The sequence below is a fragment of the Pelophylax lessonae genome (assembly GCF_965119305.1).
Source record: "Pelophylax lessonae genome assembly, chromosome: 8".
Taxonomy (NCBI): Eukaryota; Metazoa; Chordata; class Amphibia; order Anura; family Ranidae; genus Pelophylax; species Pelophylax lessonae.
This window is the reverse complement of record NC_138775.1, coordinates 61,448,059-61,470,159: the sequence shown is the minus strand read 5'-3', so window position 1 is coordinate 61,470,159 and position 22,101 is coordinate 61,448,059. Positions and strand designations below refer to the sequence as shown.

The window sequence follows — 22,101 nt, the reverse complement described above, 5'->3', positions numbered from 1 at the left end:
GCAGCTGATTGGCTACTATGTACAGCTGCACCAAACTTTGCTCTATTTTAATTTTAGTAAATCAACCCCACTGTGTAGGTTTTTTTTTTTTTTTTACTTCCACTTAAAAATAGAATCAACTGTATGACCATTGTAACAAATTTTCATGGTTGACGCAGTGCAGCCTGTCATGCACAGGTTTCTTCACAAGTACTACCCAGTTTTGAGTTCCAAAATATTTAAATTGGCAGGGAAATAAAAAATAAATTTCAAGTGGCACAAATGTTGATTTACACCACAGTTTGTCCTTATTTGTGAACTAAGCTGTAATTGAGATGTATTGGCCTTTAACACATAATATACAAAAGTGAGCTTACGTAGAAGAAATTGGGCCTGCAGCCAACTGAGCACTGCTACGTGAGTAAGAGTTATCATCTTCCTTCTCACCGGGATGACCATTAAGCTTGAGACTGTGCAGTTGCAGCGCAATCCTATAAATCAGCAACATGTGTGATGCTATATTTAGGATATCCCATATGCTGGGTAGATTGTCGGTGTTAATTGACAAGATGTCCCCTCATGGCCAACTTGTGCTGGAACACAAAGGGTGGAGCTGCCGGGCAGGCACATAGTGTGAGTTCTGGCAGTGAGATATGGGATGGTGTCACCCTGGATGCTTTTCACTCCTCCTTAACAAAACTCATTCCAACATGTTTGAGGTACTGGACTTTTCCCTTACATGGTGTTGCATGATATACTTGTGTGCAGAGCTGATAAGCCAACTTGTTTATATTGCCATTCTTTTCCAGTGCTATCGCTGCTGTGTGGAAGAGGGTCTCCTGGGTAGTCTATGTCCATTGTGTTTTTTCCGTTCTCTGTTTCCTAAATTGTCTGTATCCAAGTTAGGCAGGCTGTGCTGTTGTGGATTTGTGCCCTCCAATGAGCTGTATTTGTTAACTGTTGCTGATCATCTCCCTGGATAATTCATTTCTATGTTACCAGGAAAGCTTGCCGAATCTCAAGAGCTTAAACATTTCCTTAAATGCAGTTGTTTAACTTAAAGTTAATGTATGGGCAAAACAAAAACCACACAATTCGTTCTTTTCTACATTTTACCACGTTCATTCGCTTTAAAAGAGAAGCATGGGAATACAAAAAAACCTATATACTCACCTCCCTGCTGCAGCATTGGTCTGAAGCAGCTATCCCCACTGACTTTTAGCCACAGAAATTACCGATCACATGACTGCTATTCATTTGTTTTTTGGTCTGATCTGAGCACAGTGTGGTTCCTGTCAGTCTCTGCTGTGCCCCCTCCAGCACTCACTGGAGTATTGGCCTAAGAAGCAGGCAGGAGCAGCTGGCTCAGGTCTCAGCGATGCAATGAGAGGGCAAACCAATTGCCGATCAGGTATCTGTGTGGAACCCAACATTATTGTTGAGATCCTTCGGAAGCATGGAGCTGCTCTGTGATGTTGGCTAACAGCAGGCTTTGGTTTGTTGTTGGCTTTTTATGGATTCCAGGAGAGCACAAGTACTGTAAGTGTACTCCTGTGACCCACAAGAGAAGTATGATCAAAATCTCTTTGGCCATTCTACTTTTATATCTGCATACTAATTTTGTCTGTCAGGCATCTAGTGTGCGTCCAACGTACTGTTTGAACTGACCATGTTGCCAAGCAGTGTTGGCAGCCCTGTCAAGTTATGCTGGGGCATCCCCCCCTCTTCTCATGGAAGGTTTGGGGGGTGTTCACAAAGGACAACTGGGCAGGACTGACTACACTGCTTGGGATTTCAGTGGAGCCCAGTACATGTTAAGTTAGGAGCTCACTAAATTTTTGGTAAGATTATTGACAGGTATATTTTCTGTACTTGTGGTAGGGAAACATAGGGAAATGTGCATGTATCGCATTTTTTTAAATTTTGTTTAGTCACTTTCTTTAACCACCTCAATACTGGGCACTTAAACCCCCTTCCTTCCCAGACCAATTTTCAGCTTTTAGCGCTGTTGCATTTTGAATGACAATTGCGCGGTCATGCAACACTGTACCTAAACCAAATTTCTCTAGCGCTCATTGACAGACGTAGTCCTCGGTGATACACCACCTTCGGGTTATGTTGCCTCCACAGGAGCAGGACTAGACAGGAAATTAAAAAGCTCTGGCCACACCCTAGGGGCAGTCCCAGAGGGTATATCCTCTCTCTCTCTGCCTCAGCAAATCAGTTATTTTCTGTCTAGTTAGGAGTAAGGACCTAGATACCTTGCTGGGATCTTAGGTCCTAGCAAGATTTTTTTCTTAAAGGATTTTTTAGACCGCTTTTTTTTCTCCAGTGTTCCTGTGAGATCTTCAAGCAAGAAAGCTGAACTGGGCGACGGGCTGGATGTTGAGATCCGGTGGTCACCCCAGTTCAGCCTAGGAGCGCGTGCAGGCCATAGCTCCGCGCTGGGTCGGCCGCGACAAAGTCCCATTAAAGGACTGACCCCGCGAGTTAAACGTCTCGCTGAAACGCCAAAGACCATGAGTCACGGCGTCCATATCGGTCGACAGCCCTCCCGCCCCGGTGGAGAGGGGTACTGTCAGGAGTTGGTGCCCGCCTGGTTCCGGTATGGTGAGTAGTATGTTCCCCCTTTTCCCCTGACGGGTCTTGTGGTGAACGCGGGCCCCTCTCTGTATGGTAAGATAGAGTCCCTCTCTATCCTATAAATGACACAGATCCTCCTACTTTGAGTGTGATTTTATATGCAAAAAGCCAGGAGGCTTGGTTTGGGAGCTAACAATCTAATTGTATACATGTTAAAAAGATTATAATCTGTGGCATTCTGGGAATCTTACGGTGATAAGAATAAGCTACCTACCAGTCAGAAGCCACGGACATGTAGACTGCCTTCCTAATCAGATCTTCAGCTATTAGCAGGCCTCCCGAATGGCCATGCGGTCCGCCAGGGCCGGTACCGCCAACCACGCCAAATCCCCATGCAGAGAGAGTGTTGTGTGCCCTGCAGCACACCGCTATTCAGTACAGGCCGCCGCCATTTTTTTTGCTGGATCGCACGAGCCGCCATTTTGGCGTAGCCTCGTGTCTCCAGCATGGGGGCGGCCATGTTTGAGGTGATCCAAACACCTCGTGGAGCTAGGGGAGGCGCCGGATGGCGTGCAGAGGGGCGGAGCCGCCTCCTTTCTTCCTGGGCAGCCAGCCAAAAGACTTCCTGTTTGTCAAGACAGCGCTGTAACCTGTTGCAGTTAAACTCTGAGCATCAAGTGGTGAGCCTGGGGGTCTATCTCTCTCTCTCTCTCTCTCTCGATCGATAGGGATCCCTAGCAGGTAACACTAAGGGGCTTTTTGTGGCGCTGGGGGTCTGAAAAAAAAAAAAAGTTTTTTATTTTTGAATTATATTATCCAGGAAGTGACTGGAATTATCATGGACCCTGCCACACATATTCCCCCACCTGTTTCCCTCGAGGGGGCCACGGGACCCGCCGGTGCACAGAGTGTAGAGTCATTTACAGCAATTTTGGAGTCTATGGTGGCTCCGGTGGAGGCGGCCTGTCAGGGACGGGGGTCAAGGAAGCGACCCCCGCCTACCCCTATACTATCTGGCTTCAACCACTACTACCGGTGCGATTCTTCCCTTCCAACATTTAAGTACTACAGGAAGCGGTAGTTACCGTTCCCTGAATAGATCTTTTCCTTTACCTTTTCCTAAGATTAGTCCCTATACCTCACAGGAATCGGATCTGGTTGACCAGATAGGCCAAGTAGCCTCTAGTCGGGTGACTTCGGTCCCTGAGGTTCAACCAGAAAAGATCACCCTTCCTGATAACAATCAGGTATCTGATAAATGTGTGGGAACAGAAAACGACCAGACTTTCTCGGATGGTCGGGGCCAGATACCTCTAGGGACGCCTGGTTCAGATTCTATCAGCGCCAGTGGTCCTAGAAATTCTAGGCTGGCCTCCTCAAGCCGGCCTGGCCGACTTGGACATGCTAGTCGCAGACGTTCCGTGGGAACTTCGTCTCAGGGAGTGTCTGTGGTCTCAAGGACCAATTTACCATCATGCTTTACAGTCGCTGGGTTTAATGGCCTGGCCATTGAGACCCAAGTACTGAAGGACAGAGGTTTGTCTACTTCAGTCATTCCTACCCTTATTAAAGCAAGGAAAGCGACTTCCAGCAAGGTCTATTATCACACATGGAAGACTTATATTGCGTGGTGCGAATCTTTAGGATTTCCTCCACGTACCTATTCGGTGACTCGAATATTGGCCTTTTTGCAACAAGGGGTTGAGCAGAAGCTAGCCTTGAGCACCATCAAGGGTCAAGTTTCAGCATTAGCAATCTTCTTTCAGAAACCTTTAGCTACCAAGTCCTTGGTGCGGAATTTCATCCAGGGGGTGCGGCACCTGGCTCCTCCAGTCCGCGCGCCCTTACCGCCCTGGGATCTTAATTTGGTTTTGTCGGTTCTACAGAAACCTCCCTTTGAAAACATCAGGGAGATTCCCTTGCTTACTTTATCCCAGAAGGTGGCCTTCTTGGTGGCTATTACTTCTGCTGGCAGGGTGTCAGAACTGGCTGCATTATCATGCCAGTCCCCATACCTAGTGATTCATAGGGATAAGGTAGTACTTCATCCTAAGCCATCTTTTCTTCCTAAGGTGGTTTCAGATTTTCATCTGAATGAAGATATTGTACTACCTTCCTTGTGTCCTCAGCCCAAGCATCATCGGGAACATGCGTTGCATTCCTTAGATGTGGTTCGGGCAATCAGGGTATACCTGAAAGCTACGGAATCATTCCGTAAGACTGATTCACTTTTTGTGATCACGGATGGCCCCAGAAAGGGTTTGCCTGCATCTGCCGCGACCATTGCCAAATGGATTAGACAAACGGTGGTACAGGCTTATTCTATTAAGGGTCAGAGTCCTCCGTTCCCTGTTAGGGCGCACTCCACTCGAGCGCTCAGTACTTCCTGGGCCTTTCGCCATCAGGCGTCAGTGGTCCAGGTATGTAAGGCGGCCACCTGGTCGTCGGTACATACCTTTACAAAATTCTATAAAATTGATGTGACGGCATCGGCGGATGCCTCATTTGGCCGCAAGGTTTTGCAGGCCGCAATTTGAGGAGACCGGTGGTCTACCTCGAGGGTTTTTTTTTTTTTTCTGTTTTTGAAAAAAAAAAAAAAAAAAATTTTTCTCTTTTTTGTTGAGTCTCATCATTAAGGATGAGCATTGTAAACTTCTAGTTGGCACCGGTTGGGCCTTCTAGATTGGATTTGATTTCCATTTTCCCACCCCTCATTTGTGATACTGCTCTGGGACGTCCCGAAGGTGGTGTATCACCGAGGACTACGTCTGTCAATGAGCGCTAGAGAAAAATGGATTTTTGTAAAATCTTACCGTAAAATCCTTTTCTCTTAGCTCATTGACAGACGTAGTCCCCGCCCCTCTGTTTTTGAGTTGGGTTGGGTTAAAATCTCTAAAGACTGCTTTTTCACATAACTGATTTGCTGAGGCAGAGAGAGAGAGGATATACCCTCTGGGACTGCCCCTAGGGTGTGGCCAGAGCTTTTTAATTTCCTGTCTAGTCCTGCTCCTGTGGAGGCAACATAACCCGAAGGTGGTGTATCACCGAGGACTACGTCTGTCAATGAGCTAAGAGAAAAGGATTTTACGGTAAGATTTTACAAAAATCCATTTTTATGTCATTTTTTTCCCCACAAATAGAGCTTTCTTTTGGTGGTATTTGATCACCGCCAGGTTTTTTCTTTTTTGGTGCACAAATAAAAAAAGACCGAAAAGTTTGAAAAAAAAAAGTTTTTTTGTTTAGGTTATAAAATTTTGTAAATATATACGTTTTTTTCCTGCACTGATGAGCACTGATGACGCCGCACTGACAGGCACTGATGAGGAGACACTGATGGGGTGGCACTGATATGCAGCACTGATGGGCACTGATAGGTAGCACTGATATGTGGCACTGATAGATGGCACTGATATGCGGCATTGGTGGGCACTGATGGGCAGCGCTGATGGGCACTGATAGGCAGCACTGATAGGCAGCACTGATAGGCAGCACTGATAGGCGGCACTGATAGGCGGCACTGGTGGGCAATAATGGGCACTGGTGGGTGGCACTGATAGATGGCACTGGTGGGCAGCCCTGATAGATGGCATTGGTGGGCAGCACTGATAGGGGGGCACCACCGGCAGGCTCTCTGAGCCCTGTTTGCCATCCCTGGTGGGCATCCCTGGTGGTCATGGGTGGGCATCCCTGGTGGCTCTAGTGGCATCCCCTCCCCCCAGGGCTGCACTGGTAATCATCTGATTACCAGCACAGACCCCCCCTGTGATCAGTGAGTAATTAGAAATACTCACTGATCACCCCGGCTGCAGAATTGATCCTCTGATCTTCTCCTCACTGACAGGATCTGTATTGACATTACATTATGGCTGTGATTGGTCACAGCCGTCATGTGATCAGGAGGGCCAATCACAGGGCCCTCCTGCCGAGTCTTGTTGCTCTGTGTCCTAGGGACACAGGCACATCGAGATTGCGCCGCTGCGCGTGCCCGGGGCGGCGCAATCTCTCTCCTTCTGAAGGACGTTCCGGAACGTCCATTCAGAAGGACGAGACTCCCACCCGGCCGTATATGTACTATGGCCCGGGTGGGAGGTGGTTAAAGTCCAGAAAAACCCAAGAAACAAAATGTCAATATATTTCTGTTGCAATGGGTGTGGTGGCTGCGTTAGTTTTTAAAACAGAATGCTGTCTGTCTTCTGTAAAATACTAATCCACCAACCCATCCCCTAGCTAATGGAGATAAACAAAAGAAGAAGTGTAGACCGGCCTGTATTGCTACCATGACTCCCCCATAAATACAGATAGAGGAGCCATCCAGGGATATGTTATTTGCTCAATTACCAGGTGAAAGTAAAAGGGGGGGGGGGGGCACCATTCCTTTATCTAAGAACTTGTAACCTGCAATATAATTTTTTTTTGGTTTTGGGGTTCGAAGATAATTCAAACATTAAAGGCCCGTACACACGATAAGAAAACCTGAAGAAAAAATTTGTCCGACGACCGATCTGCCGATTTTTGGATTGTTATATGGTGCTTTCGACAGCCAACTCCGACTTTTCGGCTGACAAAATCCTGACGTGCAGGCTATAAAATTTTTGTCGTCTGTAATACAACGTCTGATTTTCGTCTCATTAGTACAGTTTTCGTCTAAAAAAAATCTTAAGAGCAAGACTAGGCATGCTCAGAGACGAAAGAACACATACAAAGCAATCCAACACATGACATCACTTCTGAAGTAGATGTAGTAGTAGTATTCTGTCGTACGGAAAAATTTGTATGAAAATAACCTCTTCACTTTCCACATCAGACTAGCATGCCACAAAAAACGGACGATAGATCGTTCGATAATCTTATTGTTTGTACGGGCAAAGCCTTCCACAGGCAAAGCCTTCCACAGGTAGACCAGTGGCTGTAGAGGAAATATTACATAGTTACATAGTAGGTGAGGTTGAATAAAGACAATAGTCCATCCAGTTCAACCTGTGTAGGTGTGTGTGTGGCTGTAATCATCTCTTATACCCCTGAATGTTCTGATCCTTGAGATGTACGTCTAAGAGTCATTTGAAAGCCACCATACTTCCCGCAGAAACCACCTCTTGTGGTAGAGAATTCCACAATCTTGTAGCCCTAACAGTAAAGAACCCCCCACGTTGCCTGAGGTTAAAACGCTTCTCCTCTAATCCCATTGTATGCCCTCGAGTCCTCATGCAATCCCTTCGACTGAATAGATTTCTTTCTAAGCTGAGATCCCCATTGAGATATTTATAAATTGCTATCATGTCCCCCCTCAGGCGTCTCTTCTCCAGGGAGAATAAATCAAGCGATTGCAGACGCTCTTCATAATTAAGGTCCTCCAATCCCCTAATCAGTTTAGTTGCCCTTCTCTGGACTCTCTCCAGCTCCAACACATCCCTCCTGAGGACTGGCGACCAGAACTGGACAGAATACTCCAGATGTGGTCGGACCAGAGTTTTATAAAGTGGAAGGATTATAGTCTTCTCTCTGGAATACATCCCTTTCTTTATGCATGCTAATATTCTGCTGGCTTTGGCAGCTGCCGCTTGACATTGCTTGCTATTGCCTAATCTATCATCAAGAAAGACTGCCAGATCTTTCTCCATTTTTGATTCCCCCAAGGATTCCCCTCCTAACGTGTATTGTGCTTTTATGTTTTTAGTCCCCAAGTGCAAAACCTTACACTTCTCCACATTAAACCTCATTTGCCATGTCGTTGCCCACTCCGTTATTTTGTCCAGGTCATTCTGTAGGATATCTGCTTCATGCTGCGCAGTTATTGCCCTGCCCAATTTTGTGTCATCTGCAAAAACTGATATCGAACTACTGATCCCTACCTATTGATAGCTTATTACAGGAGGCAGGGATCTGCTAGGAATATCCAGCTCAGTCAAGCCACATTTTCAATAAGGAGGGTCAGCCAGTGGATTTCAGGCAAGGGTTCAATGGACGCAAGATTGTTGCCCAATGTGAGCGAGATTATGCAAAGTTGACTCAATGTATGTACAATTACCTTGTACTATGACACTGGACATAAGCTTGGTAATAAAAACAAAAAAGTATGTTCCTAGTTGCAAAAGTTGAGTTTACAGAAACTGCAGCAGATTAAAGTGAACTTGTCCAAGTAAGCACACAATGGAAATTCTCTATTCTCACTTTTACTGTGGCCCATATCTTAAAAACTCCACCGTCTTGCTAATCCGTCAGCCACTACAGGTATCTGACACATCCAGATGTTTGAAATACCTGCTACTGATGTACAAGCTATTGGGAGCAACCACAGCATGTGCTGGGTTGCCGGAAAGGGAAGTATAGAGGTTCTGCATGATTTTAGTTTAGCAAGTGATCTGATTACTTTTAGGATTAATATGCATTTTAACTCCAAGTATCCGCTCACTGAAAATACAGTATTTCTTCGCTTTCATGCATTGTTTCCAAACTTCATCCTGGGTTGTGAGATTATAAGATCCTTATTTGGTCAGGATTGTTAACACCAAATGATTACATTACATAAGCTTCCAAGTATTATGTTTCAGAATGGTGCAAATTTTTTAGGATGGTTGTCAGTGTGCTTTGTACAGCTGAATGAGCGCCATCTGTAAAGATAGCAGGGAATATCCACATAGATGTTCTGATGAGGCGTTCACCTAAATGGGAAAGTCGACTGTACACATTCTTATTTTAGAAATGCATGAATTGTGATCCAGAATCCCTTTTTGTGTGTAATGAGAATGCCTCCCTCAAAGGCAAACTCAAAGTTCACTCCACACATACTGCCTGTTCCCTAAAAATAAAGCATTATATCACCTTTTATCAGATTTAGCTTGGTTTATGGCCATGGATACAATAGTCTACACCCCTCTAAAAATGCCAGATTTTTGAGATGTAAGGAAAAAAACAAAACGCACCAGAATAAATCACTTGAGAAATTTTTCCATCTTTATTGTGACCTATAATCTATACAATTCTAATAAATGTAAATCTTTAAAGAGGGGAAACAAATTTAAGTTATTTGGATGCATAAATATGCACAACCTTCAACTATTACTTTGTGGAAGCATCTCTTGATTTTATGACAGTATTTAGCCTTTTGGGTTAGAAGTCTGAGCATGGCGCATCTCTCCTGAGAATGGTTGAGAAACTTTGCCCACTCTGTTGCCAAAGCACTCCAAATCTGTCAGATTGCGAGGGCATCTCCTGCGCCCTCTTCAGATCCGCCCACAGATTTTAAATTGGATTCAGGTTCTGGCTGGGTTATTCCAAAACTTTGATCTTTGTGGTAAAGCCTTTCTTTTGTTGATTTGGAGGTATGCTTTGGGTTGTTGTCGTGCAGAAAGCTAAAATTCCTCTTCATCTTTAGCTTTTGAGCAGAGGCCTAAGGATTTTGTGCCAAAATTGACTGACTAAAGCTAAAGCCCCAGTTAAGGCTGAAGAAAAATAGCCCCAAAGCATAATTCTGCCACCACTATGCTTCACAGTGGGTATCGTGTCTTACTGTTTTTTTTTTTGGTTGATGCACAATGTTGGTTTTGTTTGGAATTATGGCCAGAAAGTTCAGTTGTCGTCTCATCAGACCATAACACATTTTCCCACATGCTTTTGGTAGACTTGTAGGTTTTTGCAAAACATAGCCGGGCTTGGATTATTTTTTTAATAAGAAAAAGTTTCCATCTTGCCACCCTACCCCACAGCCCAGACATATGAAGAATATGGGAGACTGCTGTCATCTGTAGTACAAACCTAGTACTTGAGAGAAATTCCTGCAGCTCCTTCAGTGTTGCTGTAGGCCTCTTGCCAGCCTCCTGGGGCAGTTTTCTTGTTTTTTCATCAGTTTTGGAGGAACGCCCAGTTCTTGGTAATGTTGTGCCATACTTTCTCCACTTGTCTTCACTGTGTTTTGTGATCTATCTAATGCCTTGGAAATATTTTTGTACCTTTTCTCCTGACTGATCACTTCCTGTAATGAGATCCCTTTTATGTTTTGTGTACCATGACATTTGTTGTAAGAGGCAACTGAGTAAATGTCAGAAAAATCCTACTAGAACAGCTGAACTTTAAATGGGCTTAAGCAGTCACTTTCATTAATAGCAGGTGTGTACTGACTACTATTTGACATCAGTTTGAATGTGATTGGTTAGTTCTGAACACAGCCACATCTGTAATTATACAAGGGTGTGTACACTTATGCATCCACTTTATTTTTTTATTTTTTCCCCCACTAATAAATTTCAGGTTTTTTTTATTTGAATTGTACAGAGAAGTCACATTAAAGAAAAATAATTGAAGTGAATTATCTGATATTGGTGTACGTTTAGTAAACTGAGAAGTTTTCTCTCAGTTCACTTCTCGGCAATTCTCAGAGAAAAATGATCAACTCTGGCACCCAGTTTAGGTGGTCGAGAACTTCAATTCCCAAAGGGTGATCAGAGGAGAATTTTTTTCTCTGAAAACGGCCGTGATCCCTGTATAACTGGGTGGACTGCCTGTAATCTCACGAGATTTTGTGAGATTACAGTGCCGCCAAGTTTTAAAAGTGAAACCAAAGTTTAAAAGCACTCGTAATGACATGACACATGAAAACTTACTGAATATCTATCGATCTATACACACACACACACACACACATACACACATATACAGTATACATACATATATACATACAGTGTATATGCATATGTACATACAGTATATATATATACACCAGTACATACAGTATATATATATATATATATATATATATATATATACACCAGTACATACAGTGTGTGTGTATATATATATATATATATATACACACAACAGTACATACAGTGTATGTATATATATATATATATATATATATATATATATATATATATATATACCAGTACATACCGTATATATATGTATATATATGTATATATAGTATATGTATATATATATATATATATATATACATACATACATACCATATATACATATATATATATATTTTTTTTTTTTATTTTGAACCCCCTGGTGCTGATATATAGGAAGAAAGAAGTCTTCTTCCTCTGATCACACAGCTTCTCCCCCTGATTCTCCACCTCTGAGCTGGAGAATCTGGAATGGAGATATTTCAGAATAACGGCTGTGTGATCTTCAGATCTCACATTTCTAAACTGGCCGTTTGTGACAGAAACGGTCATGTACTGTGATGAGAAGAGAAGAACATGTTCTCTGCTCCTCATCTCAGCAAACTAAACGGTAACTCATCAGAGATCAGTCGTGATCCTCAGGATCACAGCTTTTCTCTGCATATTAAAAGTACACCATTTTTTAGATCTCAGAAACCTGGCATTTTTACAGTGGTATGTAGACTTTGTTTTTTTTATATCCACTGTAGCTGAAATTAGGAAATCTGCATACAATGGCTCAAGCCTTTGTTCTCTCATGATAATATAATTCCAGAAAAAAGTGCCAGACTGGAAAGATAGTTGATTTTTTGCTATGCTGCCTCCTATCGTAATTTAGAAGAAGTAGAACTTAAAATATTCAAATCTACTTGCAGCCAAATCTCCTTGCAGCCACATTCTAGGACTAACCTATCTAGCCCTGTAAAGCAAAAATTGCTATACGTACTTTTTCTTAAGCCATTATGGTCCAGTCCCATGCTGAGCTGTCGGCGGCTGTTTCTCTGTGGATGCAGGTGCAGAAGAGGCCACCCACAACAGAAGCCCCATACTAACTCTATGGGTGCCGTCACTTCCCTGCTGTTGGCTGTCTCTTGCACACAGCTTGCGCCTCTGGAGCTCTTTAGTCAACTCTAGAGGTTGCTGGCAAAGAAAGTTAGTTCAGTAGGTAGTTTTCTGTAACCATCTTAAAGGAAACTATTCATGAAAGAAATACATTGCTGGAATTGCTGATCTCCTGAAGGTGCTAGATGCATGGCTAGCTCAGACTTTAGCATTTGTACCACAGTACCAGACACTGACCTTGTACAAGTATGCAGGTCAGAAAAGTCAAGCTTATGTTTTCTTAAGCATCAAATAAGAAGTGCTGATGTTACTAGATCAGGATGACCGCTAAGAAAATGAACAGTTGCAGCCTCAATGCTTTCTTTCTACATGTTTCAATATAAAGATTCCTGATGTGTCAAATTAACTCCATTAAGGGTCCTTTCACATGGGGCGGACTCTGCCTGCAATCTGCTTGCTTAGCAGGGCATCTGTCTGCTAATCCCCACTGAGCAGGCGGATAACAGGTCTGTGTCCGCTGCGCTTATGCAGAGTGGACAAAGACATAGCCTGCTTTCCTCTATGGGAAGTGGTTTGTAAACTGATTGGATTGGATGTAGGCAGGTGTAAAAGGAGATGTCCGTTTACACCCACTGCTTCATAGAGGATGATGACTAAAAAATAGACAGGCGAACCCAATCGGAAAGTTCATGTGAAAGGAGCCTAACTGCTGCTTAATGTCTACCAGTCAGATTCTTATATTGGCTTGTTAATTCTGAGGGCAGCAAAAATGCTTAATCTGACAATTTAGTAAATGGGCCATACATATTTCTGAGACTCCTTAGGACTGAGTACAATTTTATGCACGCCACATCTGCTTTTCTTTCCATACAATAAATGTAAATACAGCAGCCTAGGAGATCAACTACAGGTGAGATATAATAGGGTATAGAAGAATCCGCCCTCACACGTATAAGAACAGCTAGCAATAAATAGAACAACACCCTTCTAAATAAGAAATATATCAAATTGCAGCTCTGAAAAGAAAAACGGAATAGGGCAATAACTCACCCTTCTTAATATAAAAGTTCATAAAATTTCTAAAAGTTCAAAAGATTTCCAATATCTCACGACTGTCCAATAGAGTATTCTCAGATGCACCAATCCAATGTAACATGTAAATTAGAAAGTCCAACATAGTGTGATACTGTTCTAGACAGGTCAATGAAGAGGGGGCGGGTCACACCAGTGATGGAAGTTCAAACAAACACACAGTGATCTCTTCCTTCTTCCCCACATGTAATTCGATCTTGCCAGACCAATAACTCAAATAGGCATTTCAGGTAGTTTGTATCCCCCCCCCCCCCCCCGTCATCACGCCTTCATCTCCAGAAGTCAAGACCTCCAAAGTTCAGCTCTCGTACTCAATAATGAGAGAGACCCCGGTGGTTAAAAAGTGCAATCCCATTTATTGACATTAGTAACAAGTAAAAACACGCTACTGTATAGACGACAGCGGCGCAACCACGCCCAACACATTTCCAATTAAAGTTGATCATCAAGGGGCCTTAAGTGTACACTTCCTAAGCCAAATTTATACATACTCGGACAGTCATGAGAATAATAAACATACTTCCGGTCTGTCGCCATCTTGGAGTAGGTCCGACACGTCGTATCCGGTGCCTTCATCTCATTAAGACGCTACTAGGATCCGGATTTCTGAGCCAAGGACTCATCCAAGAAGACGATACAATCGTCAATAATTGGCAAACAGACACTTAATTCTTTGTAAAACGTAATATATACCGACCTAGCAGGCAAAACATCTAAAATGTCACCATGTCGTCGTGCAGGCATGTCATATCGGGTGTGTAAATTATTATTACCTAATCTCCATAACCACAATTATTGTAAACATCCGAAATGGTAGGCCAACCACTACTACAAAAGGGCATTAATATAAATATATTTATAATTAAAAAGGGATTCAAATAAAAACACGAACTCTCCTCAGTCATTACCCAAGATGTCGCTATCTAGTGGATGTGTGGTATATTGTATCCAGTGTAATAAGGTTGGCCTAGCAAGGTGAGAGATACCTGAGAGTTAACTGAATGATCTAAGAAGCCTTAAAATCGCTCTCAGTGCCAGTAAGCACCGAAATCCCTGTGCATTCCCCTGCAGTGCAATTTTTAGCCCATTCATTTGAATGGGCAGAAATCGCACCAGATCACATAAAAAGTAGTGTATGCACTGTGACGAATACGGGTATCAGACCCCTGGCCTTCTCATCCACCTCGTGACCAAAGACCAAGCAATCTCACACCCTGCCGTCACTTGCGTAACAATGCCACTCTCAGCTGCGCCCAGCACACAGATTGTCCAGCTTGCGGGACCACAATCTAGATGCCAGCAGAATGAGAGCGATTGTCACCGGGTTAATTAAACGATTAACCCTTTCACTGCCACCACCGCTACGTTTCAGCTTAGCGCATGCTCCTGATTTCACAAATATCAATTATGACTTTAGAATAACCGTCTAACACACACTGTCACCTGACAAGAATGTTTCAGATAGGTTAGCCTAAACAGTACAAATATCAATTATGACTTTAAAATAACTGTCTATAACACACAATAGCGCACTTCAGGAGGCAGGGTCGTTTGGGTCAAGTTGCGTTTAAGAGCTTAGAGACAAAAGTTAACACTTTTCAAAATAAGGTTTAATTATAAGAAAGGTTTTAAAATTGGTGCGAATAAAAATATTTACAGAAAAATGGGTTACAAAGAAATGGAGACACAATATACAGCAATTTAGAAAAAGGAGAATAAAAGAATGAAAATACTTGCATTAAAACAGTCCTAGTATTACCTTAAGTTTCAGAGTTGAACAGGTATGTTTGGTTCTCCTTGGGGCGGTGTTATGCCATCGATCTTAGGATGAGAACTGAGCTCTCTATCAGTTCCTGCCTTTTTCCCTGACTCTCCAGGGGGTTTCACCAGAAGTACTTAGCCAATTGGCTCTGAGTCTATAAACCTCTAAATGACCGCCCGCTTTGACAGATTAATAAAAGCACTCATATCTTCAATTATGAAACGGTTACACGCTTGAAACCGATATTTTATGGTACGTTTTTGAATGCCCTATCTTTAGACACTAAACATGGGGTATTTCGGACTAACATCTGCCCTGTACGCCCTTGGATCGCTAGCTTGCCTTTCCTCGGCATGACGGTGTCCGTGCTTAGACTTAATTCGATTGGTATTTTATGGGGCACCCAAATATCTACTTTTTGTTAACATGTTATGTTTGGTTAAAAAGATATGATTTGAGCCCGGATTGTGAGATGTAAGTTAACAATTTGGCTTGGAGAATGTACAAAGCAATTTCCCTGGACATCTAATCTGACCCCCTGCTGTCCTCGCAGACACAACTCCTGCTTGGTCAAAGCTTGTGTATAGTAAAGGTGTGAAAAATGTCAGCCTAGCAGGAACCTGGTGAGGGAGTGCCTTTTGGTTCCTCTGATTAGAAAAAGGTGGGGGCTACTTCGCTCAAGGAGCCTGGGTCACTACACAAAATGGACGTTGAGAGGACAAGATGGTGTCCGAACACTCAACACCATTACATGCACTACTTTTGAAAAAACAAAGTGCAGTGAATTGCATGGTGTACATGGTACCACATTTTCTGGCGTTTAAAAATTCTATGTTTGTGGTCTGCATCTGGGATGCTGTTAATGTATTGTCGCCCGCTGCTGATCACAATGGCAGTTTTGAATGCAATGCAGGGAAGAGCACACAGGGCACTCATTTCCCGAACCACATTGTGTGAATGGGCCCTCAAACACAAGCTGAATACACCTGAAAGCCAGCTTTAGTTTCCCATTACCGTAAACTTTAACTGAAACTTAAATTATACATATTTAATTTACTTAGAGTAGAGAATGTTAAAAAAAAAAACCTGCTTGTTTTTTTTTTTGTGTTGTCCCAGAACAGTTGTTTTTTTCCATTGGATGTTTTCCCAAATTTCCTGTTCCTGCAATAGCTAAAAATATATATTTTTCCCCCTCATTACTTTCTGTGCATTCAAAAATGGTCATTTGAACAAATGGGGTGAATCGCCAAAATTCCAGTGGGAACACAGACTGACCTACTATCGGGAATGTCTTAATATGAGTAGATCATAAATGTCCTAGAAATGAATGAATGTATGGTGAAAAACTATTAGTAATAAGAACAAAGATATGATCTTTTGCAAAATTCCACTAGGAAATTGGCTATCTCAGCCTTTCTCAACCAAACACAAAGGAACCCTTGAAATTAATTTCTGGTCTTGGGGAACCCCTGCTAAAAATGTAGAATTTTCAACTCATGACACATTAGTGTTGACAGTCAGTGGGAAGAATGCTCCTTACTCTTGTCATCATTGGGAAGCATTACCTCCTTACAGATGGCTAAAAGGAACAATGGTATCATTGGGAACTTATCTAAGAGGCAGAAATTGCCCATTGCTCAAGGAACCCCTAGCAACCTCAAGAGGAACCCTGGTTGAGAGACCCTGGGCTAGACCTTAGGCAGGTACAGGAAGCTCAGGCATTGCGGGATTGAGACGGTAAATTGGTTTTGGCATAGAAATATATTGATAAAGTTGTTGATTACCTAATAATTATTGTAAAACACCCATATATAAAACTGAGTTTACTGTTTCTTATCTGTGACTTTTGTAGGGAGTCCGGTAGACGTGAGAGATTCAGACTTATCAGATACACTCAGTCCTAGCAAGGATAAAAGCAGTGACGACACTACAGGTATAAGTGTGTCAGTGTAATAAGCGCACAGCTGTTACATTGTGTGATCTAGTTGTGGAAGCACATCTGGATGCTAATCATTATTTTGTCTCTGTTTTATATGTGTATATTTGTTTTTGAGTCAAAATAATGTTCCCAAATCACAAAACACTAATCATAAGTATTATGCATGGTAATGATTTGATGGGCATAAATCAGAGCTTCAGTGCTGTTATTCAGATGTGCTGAATGATGGCATCAAGCAGTAGACTATGCTGTGAATATTGCACTTGTGTTTTGTGTTAGAGACAGGAGACCTCTATCTGTGCTTATACCTATTCCCTTTGCAAAAACGGTTTACAGTCCTATGGTATATTTGGTCAGAAATCAAAGCATGGAAGTTTCCATAAAAAGAAGTGATATCATTTCCTGTTCCAAACAAAATTCAGTGGGCCATTTCTGAAACAATTTTTTCCAAATCCCTAATTTACTAGTGGTATTGGAATATTCTTTAGAAGTGGAAACATTGCTCATATCAACCAACCAGGATCTGCCTCCCCTATTACTAGCATGTTACTGTAAAGTAGAAAGGCTGGTTGCTGTGGGCAGCACATACACTTTTCTTTCCAGCACCGCTATGGATTCCTCCTGGCTCCTTAATATTTCTGTCATCCCATTTAGATTGTAAGCCCTTTGGGCAGGGAACTCCATGTTGTCTTGTGACTTGTATTTTATCTTGTGTTGCACTCTTTGTTGTTGTTTGTAAATTTGTAAAGTGATGTGCAATCTGGAGGCTTGTTGCGTGATGCAGATTAAATGCTCTTGTATAGATGGCTAGATTTGTATATAGGAGCGGCTTCATCACTAATCAGGTTCCACTTCATTTATTCCTACAGACGGCCAAATGGATGAGCAAGAGCTAAACGAATCACTTAATAAAGTTACCATACTCAAAGGTAGGCATACGGTTTGTATTTTCTCACATATTGAAATTGTCTTAAAGAAAAAATGTTTATGTAGCTCCTAACAACCAGTCAAAATGCTTGTTAAGGTTTCTGTCCTGATTATGCCAGTTGTGCTAAACAAAGGTGTTCTATTTACCTGTAAAAATCACTTTCAGGTCAGTGTTTACCCCAGGAAAGTGAGTTTAAGCATTTTACCTCATCCTTTAATGTCTTAATTTCCTGTTAATGAAGGTTTTATGGAAGGCCCAAATTGGTTGCTAGGCGGGAAACCCAAACTGTTATTCCTTCATTCATCCCATACATTAATGCTTGGCACAGTATTTAAAGTTTACAAGTTGACTTTTAGACCCTAAAATTACATAAGAATACTGGTTTATTACCAATAATGCACTTGGTTTTGACGTCCTGTTGTGGGTTGACAACACATTTTTTGGACTTGGTGTGAGCTCTGTCGAGTTCTCTTCTGCACTTAAATAGAGACCAATCATTCTCTAGTACCAAGCTAACAGGAGGGCTAGAGGGTTAGACTCCACTGTGCACACAACAGCTCTGAACTAACACAAGCAACTTATTTTTCTCTCTTCGAAAGCTTAGAACAAAACACCATCAGTCAGTGTATTAACCAAAAGGGAAGCAAAAGTTGTTCTTTTTTGGAGTTTACATAAACTTTAACCACTTTACTACCAGTCACGTAACCTCTACGTCGGCTGACTTTGAGTGGTTATACCGGGATGATGCCTCTAGCTAGAGGCATCATCCCGGTACCGTTGTTTGAAGCCGACGGTCGGCTTTCCGTCGGTAACGATCGATGCGGCTCGGGAGCCGCTCGATCGTTACCCGGGGGGGCGGGAGGGGACGTCCCCCCCCTCCCGCCGCCTTCCGCGGCTTTGCTCGGGGCTACCGTCCCACCGGGAGCCCCGAGCACCCAGCCGGCACGTCCGCCGGCTGGATGGAGTCCCGATGAATGCCGGAAACGGCATCGATCGGGTCTCCGATGACGTAACCCGGAGGCGGCGTCCATGACGTCACGTCCGGGTTACTGTGCTGCAAAAGGCGGCAGATTTGAAAAACGGCTGTATGCAAAAATGCCGTTTTCGGCGTTTTGCATACAGGGAAGTGTAGTGGAGGGGTCTAGGGTCTTTTAGACCCTCGATCCCTCCATAAAGTGTACCTGTCACGACATATTGCTGTCACCAGGGATGTTTACATTGCTTGTGACAGCAATAAAAGTGATCAGATTTTTTTTTTTTTTAAAAACCTGTAATAAAGTTTAAAAAAAAGAAAAAATAAATAGGAAAAAAAAAAAAAAAAAAAATTTAGCCGTCCCCGTCACCGTTAGCTCGCGCACAAAAAAAAACGTATACGCAAGTCGAGCCGCAAATGAAATCGCTGTTCAAACCACACATGTGAGGTATCGCCGCGATCGCCAGAGCGTGGGCAATAATTAAAAAAAAAAGAGCTACACTATAACTCTAAACTGGTAACCGTTAAATAAATTTAAAGCGTCGCAGATTGAGATCTCTATTGACCGTAGTTTGTCGCCATCCCACGGGGGGGCGCAATTTTAAACCGTAACATGTTTGGTATCTATTTACTCGGCGTGACATCATCTTTCACAATATACAAAAAAAATGGGCTAACTTTACTGTTTAGTATTTTTTAAATGCAGTGAAATGTGATTTTTCAAATTTTTTCCAAAAAAATGGCGTTTTAAAGACCGCTGCGCAAATACCGCGTGACAAAAAATTTTGCAATGACCGACATTTTATTCTCCAGAGTCTTTGCTAAAAAAATATATATAATGTTTGGGGGTTCTAAGTAGTTTTCTAGGAAAAAATACTGGTTTTAACTTGTGAACAAAAAGTGTCCGAAATAGGGCTGGGGCTAAAGTGGTTAAATTTAAAACTTTTTTTTTCAAAACTTTTTTTTTTTCAATCATGTGATGGTTGATTTCCTTTATTGGGCCCCCTTTTTTTTTTTTTTTTTTTTGCTTTGTTCTATTACCGAGGAACCTCAATCCCCTCGTAGTTTTTTTTCTTTCTTTTTTTTTTTTCTTTCTTTTTTTTTTTTTTTTTTCTTTCCCGATCTACTGGGTTGTCCTCAAAAAACATGCTGGCACGCTCAGAGATTCCAGCATTGCTCTGCTGTGATCTGCCAATCCCCTTATGCTTTCTGAGCCCTGCACTGTTTCTTTTTGCAGGCCCCCTCATAACTCGCCTGCCATTTTTGCCCTAAGTCTAAGTAGGCTTAGTCTTCCTAGCGGGGGACAAAATCATCAATAAAAATAAAGGGTCTGACCACAGGCCCATTAGAACGGACTAATAAAAAACGGATGAAATGTTGGCTATCCCCATGAAATTATAAACCTCAAGCTGATTTATAAAAAATGGCGTAAAAGTTGAGCTGCTGATCATAGCAACCATCCACACAAGTTTTTCAGATTTTAAAAATATTAAACCTTAGGTGTCGAGGGCAGCTAATCTATTTTGTAATGCATTTGTAAAGACTCCACTTGCATTTAAAAGTGAAATTTTAGATATATTGAGTGTAGTCTGTTGAGTCCAATTCTGAGCAAGAACAACTCTTGGCAGCAGCAGATAGGCTTGATTCTGTTTTTGCCTTTACTCCCCTTTTGAGTCTCAACCTTTTCTTTAGGTTTTAAGCTTAGTGCTTTTGATCCTGTGATGGAGTAAATCATAAAATGTTGTGTTTTCCTCCAGATGAGATACATCATGTACAATCTGGCACTAATGATGCAAAGCAAGAGATCCAGCAGCTGCGGAAGGAACTATCCGAAGCCCAGGATCTAGCCAAAACTAGTCGACAGAAATGCTTTGAACTTCAAGGTGAGATTGGGGTTCCTGGATGAGATTTTGCTCTTACCACATTTTATTTCTGTCGCAGTCTGCTTACAGTGATAAGTTTCACTTCTACCTCACCTTTGCAGCGCTTCACCATTTTATGTCTGTGCAGGCTTGAGCAAATATAAACACGGTAAAAGCCCCACTCTTCTGTTGGATGTGTCAATGGAACAAAAATGTCTAAGTGGTGTAGGCTTTGTAAATGCTTAGTGGAGAACTGCTGATAGGGCTCTGGTGGACCCACTTCAAAGCAGCAAGCAGGTGTGAATGCCTAATCTGATGCAGTGGGAATGTACAAGGAGAACTCTGTACACCTAAGAACTACTCAAAGTGTGAGAGATGAAAGATGGCCTTTAGATCTAGCTCCTCCCGATAGGGGGTGGTGGCTTGTCATCCGGAGCTAGGTCTAAAGGCCACTTTTCATCTCTCTCGCACCTATGTGTGGCGTTCTACTTGTATCAGAGGTGTAGAAATTTAATTTATCTTGGGATTCCATTTTAGGAAGTAAGAAGATCTGTGTATTTTTTCATCTTTTGACATTCTAAAGTAGATTTTGTGTTTGCAGCACTCCTAGAAGAAGAAAGAAAATCCAGTAGAAAACAGGCTGAAGATTCCACCAAGCAGATCCAGAACCTCCAAGGTATTCAAGATCATTTTGCTTGATCCAATCCGAAATAAGATCATATATAAGAACTTCATTGTTTTTTTTGGAGTAATTAGGTTTTAGCTAGTCTGAACACTAAAGATGTTAAAAAATCTGTCTCCGTATGTACTGTCAGAACTTATAAGACCCCTGATCAATGCATCTCTATTGGTCAGTGCAGTGTCTTTAGTGTTTCAAGCAGTGAGCAGTGTTAAATCAAGTCGAGATTGTTCACTTTTTTCTATCAGTGTTGTGACATTTTTCCTGATTTTTTTGTAGAAAAAGGTCACTCCATACATTGTCATGATATTTAACTCTACACAAGAATGGTTTTTGTGCAACAGCTTGGTTTTGTCAGATGTGCCCATAGATGGCTACATTTCTTACAGATGGTGACGCCAGCTTCTCCACTTATGTGATCGTGTTTTCTCAATTTATCAGTTTCCATTAGGGATGTTGATTGCTATTTACTGTTTAAAATAGTTATTTAGTTATTTCATTCACATGCCTGGGGGCTCAAATGGCTTTCAAGAGTAGCTGGATTTGCTTGTTTGCTTTCATTGATCTCATGTATAA

At 42.2% G+C, this 22,101-nt stretch overlaps 1 protein-coding gene across 7 annotated transcripts in view; it reads left to right on the top strand.

Annotated features, from left to right (window-relative positions):
* SLMAP (sarcolemma associated protein) overlaps positions 1-22,101 on the top strand; it is a 301,840-nt gene that overhangs the window by 255,171 nt on the left and 24,568 nt on the right. For 6 of the 7 annotated variants that reach the window (XM_082265558.1, XM_082265562.1, XM_082265556.1 and 3 more), the window contains 4 exons: positions 16,997-17,077; positions 17,953-18,012; positions 20,742-20,867; positions 21,448-21,522. In XM_082265558.1, coding sequence (XP_082121684.1) covers positions 16,997-17,077; positions 17,953-18,012; positions 20,742-20,867; positions 21,448-21,522 — 342 coding nt within the window. The remainder of the gene's footprint in view (positions 1-16,996; positions 17,078-17,952; positions 18,013-20,741; positions 20,868-21,447; positions 21,523-22,101) is intronic. The other variant, XM_082265559.1, reaches the window with a different exon arrangement.